General features: G+C 62.2%; 1 protein-coding gene across 6 annotated transcripts; it reads right to left on the bottom strand.

Annotated features, from left to right (window-relative positions):
* Positions 1-555: 555 nt before the first annotated feature.
* On the bottom strand, positions 556-11,333 carry KCTD17 (potassium channel tetramerization domain containing 17). Of its 6 annotated transcripts, XM_070411053.1 has the most exons (8): positions 11,088-11,332; positions 9,916-10,024; positions 7,743-7,834; positions 6,480-6,575; positions 4,150-4,275; positions 2,845-2,938; positions 2,151-2,234; positions 556-1,279 (listed from the first exon to the last, which is right to left on the bottom strand). In XM_070411053.1, the coding sequence occupies exons 1-8, from the start codon at positions 11,295-11,297 to the stop codon at positions 942-944; spliced, it is 1,149 nt and encodes a 382-aa protein (XP_070267154.1). In that variant the 5' UTR covers positions 11,298-11,332; the 3' UTR covers positions 556-941. The 6 variants fall into 6 exon arrangements, 5 of the variants coding, with proteins under 5 accessions (XP_070267154.1, XP_070267156.1, XP_070267158.1 ...); XM_070411055.1 differs by lacking the exon at positions 2,151-2,234; XR_011470866.1 differs by lacking the exon at positions 2,845-2,938 and having other exon boundaries at positions 1,192-1,279; positions 11,088-11,333.
* Positions 11,334-13,293: the final 1,960 nt, after the last annotated feature.

Here is a 13,293-nt window from a genome sequence, read left to right as displayed (position 1 = left end):
GCCAGAGTCTAGGCTCTAAGAGAAGACGGGACAGGTGCTGGGTGGTTCTGTTTCCTGGGACTTGGGGCAGAGGATAGAGCAACAGGGAGGGGTGGAGGCGACCAAAAGTTGTCATAGCAGGGAGCAGGGGTGTCCTAGGGGGTTGGGATGGAGCAGGGGAGGCCTCGAGCAGCAGCGTGAAGCCAGCCCCCAGAGGGTCATCTGGACTGTGGGCTGAGGCTGGGAAGTGGGAGGCCGGGAGCCGGGCAGGGAGCCAGGCAGGGAGCACCAGGTCTCCTGGCGCCCAGCTCCCTGCCCCTCAGCAACCTGCTGGCCTGGCCTGGTAGTCGCCTGGTCCAACCCCTTGTTTCAGACGAGGAAAAGGGGGCCCAGAGAGGGGTGGGCACCAGCAAGGCAAGACTGATGCCCTTGATGTCTGGGCCGAGGACCCCGCCATTGTGAGTCCCCTACCCCTCTGGGTCCCGGGTTTTAGGAAAAAGCCCACCTTGAGTTTAGCCCCAGCCCCCAAAAGGGACCCAGAGAAGGAGGGAGGCAGCCGGCCGCTGTTTCTTCAGATTTTATTACATGGTGATGCAGACACAGCTGAGAGGTACCCGCGGGGAGTCAGACAGGGGCCCTGACAGAGGGAGTGGCCCCTCTCCCGTCTCCCCAGGTCCGAAGTGGCCTCACTGCCCCTGCTGAGCCCCTGCCTCTGTCCACAGCAGTACAGAGGGCAGAGCGGTCCAGGGGAAGGCCGAGGGCTGCCCCCCCCCCCCCCCCCCCACCTACCCAACCTCATCTGGAGCTACAGTCCTTCCTCTCGAGGGAAGCGGGGAGGGGGCCGCCCTGGGTGGGGCACTCACTCCCTGAGGGAGGGCTTTCTGAGACCCTGCACCTCACAACAACCCTGTGAGGTAGGTGGGGGGAGAGTGGGCCCATTTGACAGACAGGGAGGCTAAGGCTCAAGGAGGTGATGTGACCGGGCCAGGAGGGATTGTATCCGCCATGCAGCTGGGGGTCTCGGGGGAAGGGACGTAGGGGCCTGGGAGGCACGGCTGGACAGCGCCACACTTTGGCCACAGGCAGGCGGCTCTGCCCAGGGGTGCCAGGGCCCGCCAGGGAGGCAGGGGTAGGTCACAGCCCCACAGGTGTAGGCAGAGGTGGCAGCGGGAAGAGCACTTCCTCCCCCTTGAACTGGGGGCCCACCCCGTGGTACAAAAATAAAGGACTTCAGATCGGAACCCCAAGTGCCTGGAGGTGATCTGGGGCCTCACATCCGGGTGCCTCTGGCTTGTAACAGCTAGAAAATAAGAGGGAAAGGCAGGGGGTGGGGGCGGGGCGGTCAGAACACCGGGAAAGGGATGGGGGGGCCGGTGAGGAGGGTGATGGGCGGGCAGGAGGAGGACAGAAAGGAGATTGAAATGGAGGGGGGGTAGGGAGAGAGGGAGAGAGAAAGAGGTAGGTGAGTCACAGGGTCCCTTCTGGGAGGAGGGAGGGGGCTGAGGTCCAGAGAAGGTGGATTCAGACAGAGCCCGGGAGGAGGGGAGGAGGAGGGGGCCCAGCTCCCCGGTCTGGGAGCCCCAAGCCCCATTCTGGGCTGGTGGTGGCTGCCTAGGAGGCCAGTTTCTGCTAAGACTCTGGCCAGGGGGTCAAGGCCAAGAGAGGCAGGTCAGAAAGCAGTCATCGCCCCCACTTTAGAGAAAGTGGCTGCCCGGAGTCACCGAGCAGGCAGACAAGACCGAGTCGGGGCTCTAAGTACGGGACCAGGGCTTTTTGTGCCGCACGCCGATCCCCGATCCCTGTACCGGCTCCGGCTGACTCCTCAGAGGCCGCGGGAACCCAAGTGTGGCCTGTCCTGCCTTCCCTGCAGAGACGGGGACCCAGGCCCCGAGGCGGTGAGGCAGGAGCTCGTGTGCAGGGGGAGGCCGGGGCATCTGGCTTGCATCCCCCTCTCCCCCCTGCCCAGCCTGCTCGGGCGCTGATGGGCAGATGGCACAGGGTCCACCCCTAGCTTCCTTCTTCTCTCTCAGCCTCATATCCAAGGCCAAGATCAGCTGAGAAACTTTGGCGAGGGGCGAAAAATCAGCCAGAAGTCTGGCCCAAGTCCAAGGAACAAGATCTGAGCACCCTCCTGGCTTCTGCCCTCCCTCCAGCTCCGCCAAGCTACAAACCGGGGGTGGCGCTCTGGGGGTGGGCGAGGGGCTGAGGCCCTCCCTGCACGCGCAGCCTCAGGCCTGAGGGGTGCAGACGGGAACCTGCAAGGAGGAAATGTGAGCAGTAGGCGAGGAGGTGAGGCGCTGGGGCCGGGTGGCCCAGGCTCAGAGGTGCCCAGTGGTGCTGGCAGGGCCAGAGGAGGTGCAGCTGCACCCCTCCTCCCCAGGCCAGGAGGTAGGAGCTGCCAGGAGGGATGCAGGAGGCGGCAGGCAGGATGCTCTGAGATGCAAGGCTGGGGCGCCTGGGTGGAGGGCGCAGGAGGCTGGGACCAGGGTGGCCCCGGGATGGAGGCGTGAGCAGGCAGAGAGGAAACCCGGACAGGGGCAGAGAGGGAAGAGGCAGGGTGCAGAGATCCAGGAGGAAGAAGAGGTGGATGAAGATGAGGCAGGACCTCCAGCGGGAAGCTGAGGAGGAGGAGGCGGTGGTGGGAGGGAGAAAAGGTTAGCGAGATCCTGAGATGACTGGGCTGCAAAGAGAAAGTGAGAGAAGGGATGGTTATGCAGGTGAGGTGCCAGGCAGGCGGCTGAGCTAACCCTGGCGGCCCGCCCCCCAGCAGCCCTCGGCCCCCCGGTTCTGCGCTGGCTCCAGCAGGGAGCGGGCGGGAGGCTCCGGCTTGTGTGAGCAATCATTCTCCTCGGGGGTTGGCTGCACCTTTCTCCTGTGTATCTGCCTCCACCTGCACCTGTTCCACCTCCACCTCCTCCTCCTCCTGCTGCTGCTCCTCCTCCAGCTGCTCCTCCGCGCTCTGTGGACCAGCCGGCGGACCCAGGGAAGAAAGAGTGGAGAACTAGCGAGGGGCCTGCGGGCGGCTGTCCCCACGGGCCCCGGCGAAGGGCGGGCAGTGGGCTAGATGGACCGGGAGAGGGAAGGGCTACAGCCAAGAAGCTGGGCATTTGCCAGTCCCCTGGGAAGCCTGGGAAGGGACGGGAGAAACCAGCACAGGAAGGGCCGGTCCGGCTGCTGGCATAGGGTGCAGGCTGGGCAGGGGGAGAAGGGGGCTGGAGAGGGAGTGCGCCTGGATGCGAGTGTGGCGGGGGTGTCCTTGAGGGACACCTGGGAAGGCTTCATTTCAGGAGAGCAGCCCGAGTTGAAATGAGGCCGGGGAAGACCCAGGGCGGACACCACCCAGTTCTGGGAGGCCAGCATCGGGCGCTGGCCCAGGGGCAGGAGCGGAAGGCTCACTGCGCCCCTGCAAGGCAGCACCAGCCACTGGCCGGAGCGGGGTGGTGGGCCAGGGAAGCCCCAGGCCAGGGAAGGCAGACAGACAGACAGGAAGCCAGGGTTCATACGTCTCCAAGGCACAGGGACAGACCCCGGAAGGAATGGCCTCCCTTGCTCCCCGCCCGGCTTGCTGCCTGTCCCACGGGCCCTACGGAAGGCGCCTGAGGCTTGTGACCAGCCGTGGGTCCAGGGTGGCAGCTGGGGCTGCCTCAGAGGCCAGGGTGTAATCACAGGCGCCTGGGAAAGGGGCGCGGCTAAGAGACTGGGCTTCCCCACCCCGGCCTGGGCCAGCTGGGGACTCTGACCTGCCCCTGGGAATAAACGGGCCATTAGGATCCCAGAAGCTCTAAGCTCGACGGCACCACAGAGATGACCTACCCCCCTCAATTCTCAGACAACACAAAGAAGGTGCCGAGGGGAGGGGACTTGGCCAAGATCGCACAGAGCGAGGCACATCAGGCCAGACGCCCGGCCCAGGGCACTCCCTCCCCCTTGTGGCCACCATTCAAGTGGCATCTACGTCACTCCTGCCGTGGCCTTGGGATGGTCCCATCTCACTGCTCCCCAGCCTGGGCCTGGGTGACCAGATGAGCAGACAGGACCGTGGGTGGCATGGGATGGATGGCGTGGACTATGAGGGGGGTTATGCCTGTGCAGCGGGAGGGAGGAAGAAGAAGCAGGGATGGCTACGTGGAGGGCAGGGGGGCAGGGAGGAAGCGGGGAGGCTGGGCTCACCTTGGTTTTGCGGCTGGACTCGGAGCTCAGCCCGTGGGGGGAGCTGTGGAGCTCCTTGGACACCACGCACAGGAACTCCGCCTGGTCCTCCCCGCTGTAGTTATAGGAGGAGCCGATGTTCACCAGCTACAGGGGGGCCACGGGGAGAGAGATGATCAGTCCAGCAGGGGGCAGTGCGGAGGGAGGAGGTGGGCATCGGCTTGTCAAGACACCAACGTGTGCCCTGGCCAGTGCGCCCAGCAGTTAGCGCGTCAGCCAGAGGACAGAAGGGTATCGGGTTCGATTCCAAGTCACAGGCAAGTACCTCGGGGACAGGTTCAACCCCCAGCCCCTGGTTGGGGCGCATGGGGAAGGCAACCAACGGATGTGTCTCTCTCACATCAATGTTTCTCTCTCTTTTCCCCTGTCCCCTCTCCCTCCCTTCCACACTCTCTAACAATCCATGGAAAAAATACCCACAGGTGAGGATTAAAAAAAAAAATACCAACTTGTGTCCTGATCTGGCTGTTCTGCTCAGACGCATCCCTGGGTTGCCAGGACTTGAGAGAGCAGCTCTAGGCTGCAAGTCCCGTCTCCGCCCCTCCCCCCCTGCGCCTCTGCTGTGCTTTCAGACCAGCCTCCCTGGCCGGGGCTGGGCCTGTCCCTGGAGGAAGGCCATGGCAGCACTGCTGCTCCTCCCGCAGCCCCACCCCGGCCCGGCCCAGGCCTAGCAGGCCGCTTCCTAAAAGCAGGCCTATCATGGGCAGGCTGCCCTCTGTGCCAGATGAGGCTGCCGCAGCCCTGGGACCAGGCGGGCATGAGGGGGCCCCACAGAATCTCCGGTTCACTCTTGGAAGCAGAGGTAGGACAGGTCGCCCACTGCTCAGGCCAGACCAGTCGCCCCCGACCTGCTGGCTCGGCCTCTGAGAACACATGCAATGGCCACAGACTCCCGTGGGTGCTCAAGGGCAGCCCTACACCCACCGGCCCCTCTGGCTGACAAAGGCCCTGCACCTGGCAGGCCTCCCTCAGCCCCAGGGACCCTCCTCCAGCAGCAGAGGAAGTGCCAGCCGATCCGCAGACGAGGCTTGGGGAGGGGGTGCCCTGCTGGAAGGCCCACAGCCAGGACGAGTGAACAGGAGTCAGAACCTGAGACCCCAAGGCCTCTCTGGGGTCTTACAGACTGAACTACGTCTAACGATTTGCATGACGCCCACTCCTTCCAATGGCTAGAGTCCCCCCGGCACGAGGGACCTCATCAGTGGTCCTTCTCCTCTCACGACAGCGCTACAGCACAGGTTAGGAAACCGAGGCGCAGGGTGGAGAGGCGGCTTGCTCCGGCACACCGCATGTCCCTGGTGAGGCCTAGATGTGAATCAGGCCTCTGGCTCCTGGAGGGGGCTCCTTCCTCCACACGGCCCGGCCCCCCAGGGAGCCCAGCCTTCTCCCTTCACAACCTCCACCAGGGAGCGTGCGTGTGGGTGTGGATACAGGGCTAGCCAAACCCTCCCCTTCCCTACGGGCCAACCTGACCCCGGGCTAGCACTGGCGGTCCCTCTGGAACCTGAGACAGGAGGACGTCTGCTTTGTGACCAGGCCGACACCACGTAGGATGACAAGTCCCTGCCGGGAAGCCTGCCTCGGGCCTGGGAGGAACGAGGGGTCACTATGAATTCCTCCGGCGCAGCCACTGCTGTGGGCTTCTCTTAACGTGCAGGCGACTGTGGCTGGGCATGTCGCTGGCCGGGACCCTGCAGCTGTGCGTATGGAACTGTTCCCGGAGGTGTTAGCCCCAGGAGGGCTCTGCTCACCTATGTGAACGGCAATCCTGCGCCTGAGCTGTCACTTGGGGGCCAGAGGCTCGCTCACACTACTGTGGGGACTAGTCCCCGGCTGCTGTGAGCACGGAGGGTGCCCAGAACTGCCCTGCAGCAGGTGGGCCTTCTACCCTCTCTCGTCCTGGTCCATCTGTGGCCAACGGTGGCCTTTCCTGGCTGTGTTTACTCTAAATATGTTTTTATTGATTTCGGACAGAGGAGGGAGAGGGAGAGATAGAAACATTAACGGTGAGAGAGAATCATGGATCGGCTGCCTCCCACACGCCCCCCACTGGGGATTGAGCCAGCAACCCCAGTGCCCTGACCGGGAATCAAACTATGACCTCCTGGTTCATGGGTTGACTCTCAACCACTGAGCCACGCCGGCTGGGCTGATCTTGTTTACTGTAACTTAAGAGGACCCCCTCGGGTGGGGCAGCAGCATGAGACCCAAGGCCAGGGCTACAGGAAGGGAGGGGCCTACTCTGCCCGGAGACTGGGAGGCCCTGGGCATGGCCCCCGCCCCCAGCCCACCTGCTCAAAGCGCCAGCCATCAGACATGGTGGAGACCATCTGCGTGAGCTCCTCCTCCTGGCACTGCAGCACACGGTACACGTGCTTGGGCGGGACCTGCGGGCAGAAGAAGGGCAAGGTGGAGGGCACCCAGGAGGGGGGTGAGCACCTGCCTTCCCCCGTCTCTTCTGTCCTCCCACACCACATACCCTAGAACAGTGGTTCTCCACCTTCTGGCCCTTTAAATACAGTTCTTCGTGTTGTGACCCAACCATAAAATGATTTTCATTGCTACTTCATAACTGTAATGTTGCTACTGTTATGAATCGTAATGTAAATATCTGATATGCAGGATGGTCTTAGGCGACCCCTGTGAAAGGGTGGTTCGACCGCCAAAGGGGTCGCGACCCACAGGTTGAGAAACGCTGCCCTAGAAGGAGAGAAGGAGGGAGTGGCAGGATGGGAAGATGGGAGCCATGTTCCGAGTGCTGACTATATGCCAGGCACTCGGCATTCGTGTTCTCGATCCTCCCAGACACTCTAGGAGTCAGGAATTTTCATGAAGGCTCAGAGAGGGTCAGTTACTTGCCCAAGGTCACCCAGCTGAAGAGTGGCAGAGCCGGAACTGTGATACAAGAGGGAAGGGACGGGCCTGGGGGACATTAGGGGCCCCTAATTGAGGCAGGCCCTCCAGGAGACACGGAGCCTTCCCTTCAATCTGGGCCTAGGAAAGGGTGCCTCGCTGCCTGTTCCCCACCTCTCCCTCTCCGCCAGGGCGGGCCGAGCATCTCGCAGCTCCCCCTACAGGCCGGCCACCGAGGCCCAGGGTCCACGCTCAGAAATGCCAGCTCCACAGCTGTGCTGTGCCGTGTCCGCCAGGGCACCGCCTGATCTCACGAAACAGACAATTGACTAACCCTGCCCTGTCCCCCAAAGGGCCCCCTGTCCCTCCACACTGACCCCGTTTTGCCTGAGGAAGGGAAGGGGTGGGCAATTCTCAGCATCTCTGTATCCCACCAGAGGAATCCGAGGTCTAGAGAGGGGCGTGCGTGGCCCAAGGTCACACAGTGACCAGATCCAGGCAGGGAAGGACAGTGTTTATCTCCCAGTCCGGGGCTTTGCTGGGCCGTCTGGGAGCTGGACAACTACCCTCCCTGACAGGCCCGATGGGACTCCCCAAGGCAAACACTGTCCCGCCTCCCCCAACCTTTCTCCCGCCTCCCTCTCCCCATCACCAGCTGCTCTGGCCACGGGTGCTGCCCTGCTGCTCCCCTGCTCCCTGACCTGTGTGACGGGGTAGTCCTTCTCCTCCATCCGGTCCTTGATGATGCGAATGAGCGGACCGATGTTGTAGAACTCGGCTTCCTCCAGGACCCCTGGCACAGACAAAGCCGTCCCCGGTCACTCCGCTGCTCCCATCCTTCCCGTGTCCCCTCCTCCTCCAAACCTACCTCCTGCTCCAGTCACACGAGGGTGACGAGCATCTCCTGAGTTCAGGGGTCAAGCAAGAGGGAACATCTCCTTCCTTGCATCCCACGCTCTGTGGAAGGGGCGAGATACTGCCACTCAGCAGCCGGCATCTCTGCGGGGCCGAGCCTGGTGACCGAGGGGTGCCTACCAGTCCCCTGATCCGGGGGCCGCTCTGGGCTGTCCAGGGGCAGCAGGCTGGCTGGGACTGGGCCCTAGCATGCCACAGTGCGAGGGGCCCTGGCTGAGCCCGTTCCATGATGCCCAGTGCCAGGCGCTAGGCTTGGCATTTTCCACGCTTTATTGTGGTTAGTTCTCAGAACTAGGACTGGCACTTCTATCGCCCCACAGAAGCAATGGGGAATCTGAGAGCCAGGAAGAGAAGCAGCTTGTCTAAGACCCCAGAGCCCCTCAGCGGCAGAGCCAAGATTCACACTCAAGCTCCGGACGTCAGGGCCCACTGTAAGTGCATGGTCACCGCTCATGTGCACATCCTTGTCCCCACTTCCCAGTCTGCAAAGCCCCTCCTGTGCTCACCACGGCCCTGGGGACACAGGGAAGCCGGCGTTATCGTCCCCATACCGTTAAGGGAACCAAGTCTTAGAGACGAAGTGGTCACCCCTCCAGTGGAGTGGAATGGCCCCCGGCCTCTGGACTCCCCTAAGCCCCTCAGGGCAGGGACCCCTCCGATGGTGTCCATGACCGGCCTCTGGGCTCCCTGCTGTCCCCGGTGCCCACACAGCACGGAACACAGAGTAGGCGGTCAGTGAGTGGCGCTGCATCAGAGCCCGCGTGGAGCCCTGCGGAGGACGGACAGCTAACATTGCGTCACTGGTCCTCTGGTGCCAGATGCTGCGCCGCGTGACACACTTGTTTTAGCTCCTTTCATCCTCGCAGCAGCTCAGCCAGGTGGGTGCTGCTGTCACCCCCAGTCACAGATGCGGCACGAAGGCACAAAAGGATAGGTGACTTTGCCAGTGTCACATGGCCGGGAAGTCTCCTCCCAGATTCCCCGAGGCCCACATGGGGCCCTCGCCCTGTCTGAAGGCGCTGGGAGTGGCTGAACAGGGAGAAAACCGGAACCTGTAAGCAGGTGTTGGCTGTGGCAGCTCTGAGTGTTTATTCCCCTCCCCCAAGGAGCCGCTCCTGGGCCCAGGCCACGCCCACGGTACCTGCTCCAGGAGGGGCTGCCTGGTAGCTGTGGGCCCTGCTGAGCCAGTGTCTAGGGGGTGGGAGTTGGGGGGGGGGGGGCTCTGATTTTGAAGTCCTGGCCCACTGGGGACGCGCTAGGGAGGAGGGTGGACTGTGCTAGACACCAACAGGCTATGCACATCAGGACGCATGGCATTCGCTGTTGCAAAACATGCTTTCACCAGTGCAGATCACCAGGTACACTTCATATACACGTGGAGGCTCAGAAAGGAGAAGTGACATGTCCAAGCTGGCCTGGCCGGGTCAGCTGACCCAGAGCCACACCCTGTGCCCCAACAAAGAGCTGACGTGGCACTGACTGTGCCAAGAGGCCACCCCCCAGGCACGGCTCCCCCGCCTCCACCCACTGCCAACACTGTGATGCAGATGTTGCCGAATTTGGGGCAGAGCTTCCCGCTCCACCCACCTGCTGACTGCAAGCCCTCACCAGGCATCGGAGATACTGGATCACCGTGTCCAGCTCCAGCCCGTTCACACCCAGACGACCGGGAGAAAGGGCATCCCTGCCCACAGTGAAGGCTGCCAGCCTCGCTGGCTCCCTCTGACCTCTGCCTGTGCATTCCTGTCACCTCCCCAGTGGCACCCAGTGGGAGCTCAGGCTGGTCAGCCCGGCAGAGCCCCTGGGACTCAGCCCTGGCATGAATGGGAAGAGGCAGAGCACAGGGGAAAGCAGATGTCGCTCCTGACGGGGAGGCATGGCTTTTGACCTCCACAGAAGGCCTGGCAGGCTGCAGAGGGCAGGGCTAGTAGGCCCGGCCGGCCCCCTGGACCAACTCACCCTCCTCGGCCATGTCCTTGTCCAGCACCAGCTTGCCATGGCGGAGGAAGTTCAGGATGGGCCCGAAGTAGGTGGGGTCACGGTCAATGAGGTAGGCCCCGGTCTCATCCTAGAGAGGTGAGGGGCACAGGCTATGGCAGGAGAAGAGTAAGGCCTCCCCTGCCCACCCCTCACTCAGGCCCAGTAAGGGGTTGCGGGGAGGGAAGGAGTGAGAGCCTCACTCCCCTCCCCCATAGCGAGGGGTCACTGTGAGCATCCAGTGAGGTCTCAGTGGCAGCCAACCCAAAGGAGGGCTCAGTGATTGTCCCTCTTGGAAGCTGTTCCCCTGAAGCCAGCCCTACACTGTCTCCAGTCATTCGGGGGGTTCGCACGTTTCCTGGGGAGCCACTATCTCACCGCACACCCTCAGCCTGCAGGGACGCAGGCGGGCAGCAGCACGACTCTACAGAGACCAAAGGGCATCCAGAGGTGAGGGGCTTGCCCAGGGTCACAGCATCAGATGGCCAGGAGATGGGGGAGGAAGGGCCCTTAGAGGTCGTCTCCAAGCAGCGTCCCTGGTCCCAGACAGGAGGCTGATCCTGGCGCAGGAAGGGTCCAACTCGGGTCACGCCAGCAGTTCACAGCAGAGCGAACGGACCCCCAGACCTGGTGCCTGCCGGGCAAGCTCCGCTCCCCGACGAAGCCCAGCTCCGAGGGCAGCCTGGGCCTCCTCCGCCCAGCTCCCCGCACACCAGGCCTCCCATTCCCCAAAAGGCAGGGAGAGGCAGCCGCCGGCACGCCTTCCCCCGGGAGAAAGTCCCGCTTGGGGAGGTCGGAAGGCCCTGCGTGTCTGCCTGTCCCCAAAGCTCCAAGGAGCGGGGAAAGCCGGCTCGGACCCACCGCCTCCTGGGGTGGGAGCCAGGGCAGCTCTCAGGAGCTCCAAATGGCCGTGCCTGGCGTGGTGCGTTTCCAAGGCAATGGGAACACTCCTCACTCGGATCCACTTCCTCCTCCCGCCTCCAGCCAGTTCTTCCCGCCTCCGGCTCTTAGGAAATAAAGCCGGCGGCTTCCCAGCCCGGCGGGCGTGCCAGGCCGGACAGCCCCGATCCCAGCAAGCTGACCCCCCCTCTTTCTCCCCCCCGCCCCCCCCCCCCCTCCGCTCTCCGGCCCACTCCGCCCACCCAGGGCCTCACCCGGTCCGACTGCAGCTCTTCCCCCTGGCACAGGCGGCTGAGGAAGGACTTCTGCTCCCGGCACAGCGTCTGCCGGGTGGTCAGGAACACGGTGCCCCCCACGTTGAGCCGCACCCACTTGCTCCAGCCGCCCGCAGCGCGGCTGCCCGCCCCCGCCGGCGGCGCAGCCTCCCCGGCCTCCATCCTCATTTCTGGCAGCGGCTTCTGCATCCTCCCGGCTCCCGAGGGTTGGAGGCGGGTAGGCACTGCGCGCGGGGCATGCCGGGAGCTGTAGTCCGCGCCGCCCGGAGCTGGGGCTCCCGGGGTGAGGGTCCCCGATACCAGCAATCTGCCCTCCCCCAGCCCTGCCCTACTTCGCCCTTCCTGGGAGACCCACAAACCGGGTCTCTTGAAGAAGCCCATTGGCCAAATGACTGTGTGTTTGGGGAAAGGTCAAGTTAGGGGTCACGACTGATAACCCCAAATCATCAATCCTCCCATTTGTTCTCCACATTATTGATTCCCCTTTGTCCACAGTGGGTATCAGGCAGCTGATAGATATGGGAAGAAATGTGTTCCTCCCAGAATCTCCATTCTATTCCCTGTATCGGTTTTCTAATATTCTTTCATTTTGCCTTTGAATGTGTGTATTGGGGAGCGGGGGGGGGGGGGGGGGGGGGGGCGGGGGGGGTGCGGGGGGGGGGAGGGAGGGGAGCCGGTTCTTTCCCCATGAGTTTTTTTAAACATATTTTTATTGATTTCAGAGAGGAAGGAAGAGAGATAGAAACATCAATGATGAGAATCATTGATCGGTTGCTTCTTGCACGCCCCCTACTGGGGATCCATCCCACAACCCGGGCATGTGCCCTGACCAAGAATTGAACTGGGACCTCCTGGTTCATAGGTCGCTGCTTAAAGTTGGTTGAGCACCCACTGTATTCCAGGTGCTTCATGTTATTCACTGAAGCTCTCAGCAGCCCTGTGAGGCTGTCATTACTGTACCCATTACACAGATGAGGGTTCCGGTGAGGTGACCTCCCTGACACTGCTGGTGACTGGCAGGCTGGCACGAACCCGCGTGGTTTCCAAGTGCATTTCCACCAGCAAGGCCCCTCTCCTGCTTCCCTGCCAGGGACTGTCAGCGCTCCCTGGGCAAGATGTCTAGGGAGGAAAAGTGGATAGGGCACCGGATCAAAGCCTGGAGAGCTGGGTTTCATCCTGACTTTGGTAGGATGAGGTATGAGGAGAGGGAAGGGGAGGGGTTGGTTGCGTGGATCCCCTTCTGAGCCAGCTAGCTCAGCGGTGGGACTGGCATTGTGGGTGCTGCAGGACGGGGGCAGCGGGGCAGCTCCTCATGCCACCTGGGACCAGGGAGGCACAAGGGCTGAAGAGGAAGTGTGCAGGAAGCCGCCCATTGTCTTCACTAGCAGAGAAGTGCAAACAAGGAGCCCGGAACGCTGGTGAACCTTGAATCCATGGCAAGGGCCAGAGCTATGCACCGATTGTCTAATCCTGACAATGGGGGCTCAAGCTATTTCCTGATCAAATAGTCTCAGAGTAAATCCTTCTAATATTTACTGACCTTTTAAGATAGTCTGTCTGTTACCGCAATTACCTGCCTGACTAAGGGCTAGATGTGTATCCAAAATTGAATAAAAGGTTGGCGAGACCTGGGCACCAGTGGAAGTCCTTGCCCTTGAGTTGGGCTTGCCCGCCTGGCCCCCAATATTTCCAAATTATTTCTCGTCTCGTCTCTCATTGGTGTTCAGCCCCTCCTCCAGATCCTGAACCCTGAACCACGCGGGAGGTGGGGGAACATCCACAGAGCGGTCCTCCTTAACTTCCTGTCCTTTTCCATGATGCAGAGCTGGTCTTAGGCGAAGGCAGAGGGCACGGAGGCTCCCTCATGGGTCCCAGTGTCACACACACAGGCCCCGCACACGAGGCAGCCTGGCCCTGTGCTGGGGAAAGGCTCTGTGTCACCACCCAAGGCTCTATTTTCTCCTTAAAGCAGTGGTTTTCAACCTTGGTCACCCATTAGAATCACCTGGGAATCTTTTTAAAATCCTGATTTCTGGGCCTGGTCCTCTGGAAATTCAGTTTCTTTGTTATGGGGTGGGGCCACAACGTTAGTAACAAAGAAACAGAATTCCTGGAGGATGAGGCCCAGAAATCAGGATTTTAAAAAGATTCCCAGGTGATTCTAATGTGCAGCCAAGGTTGAGAA

Source organism: Myotis yumanensis, unplaced genomic scaffold (genome assembly GCF_028538775.1).
Source record: "Myotis yumanensis isolate MYYU_CA2020_CCGP unplaced genomic scaffold, mMyoYum1.0.hap1 SCAF_3, whole genome shotgun sequence".
Lineage (NCBI taxonomy): Eukaryota > Metazoa > Chordata > Mammalia > Chiroptera > Vespertilionidae > Myotis > Myotis yumanensis.
This window is presented reverse-complemented; position numbering and strand designations above follow the sequence as displayed.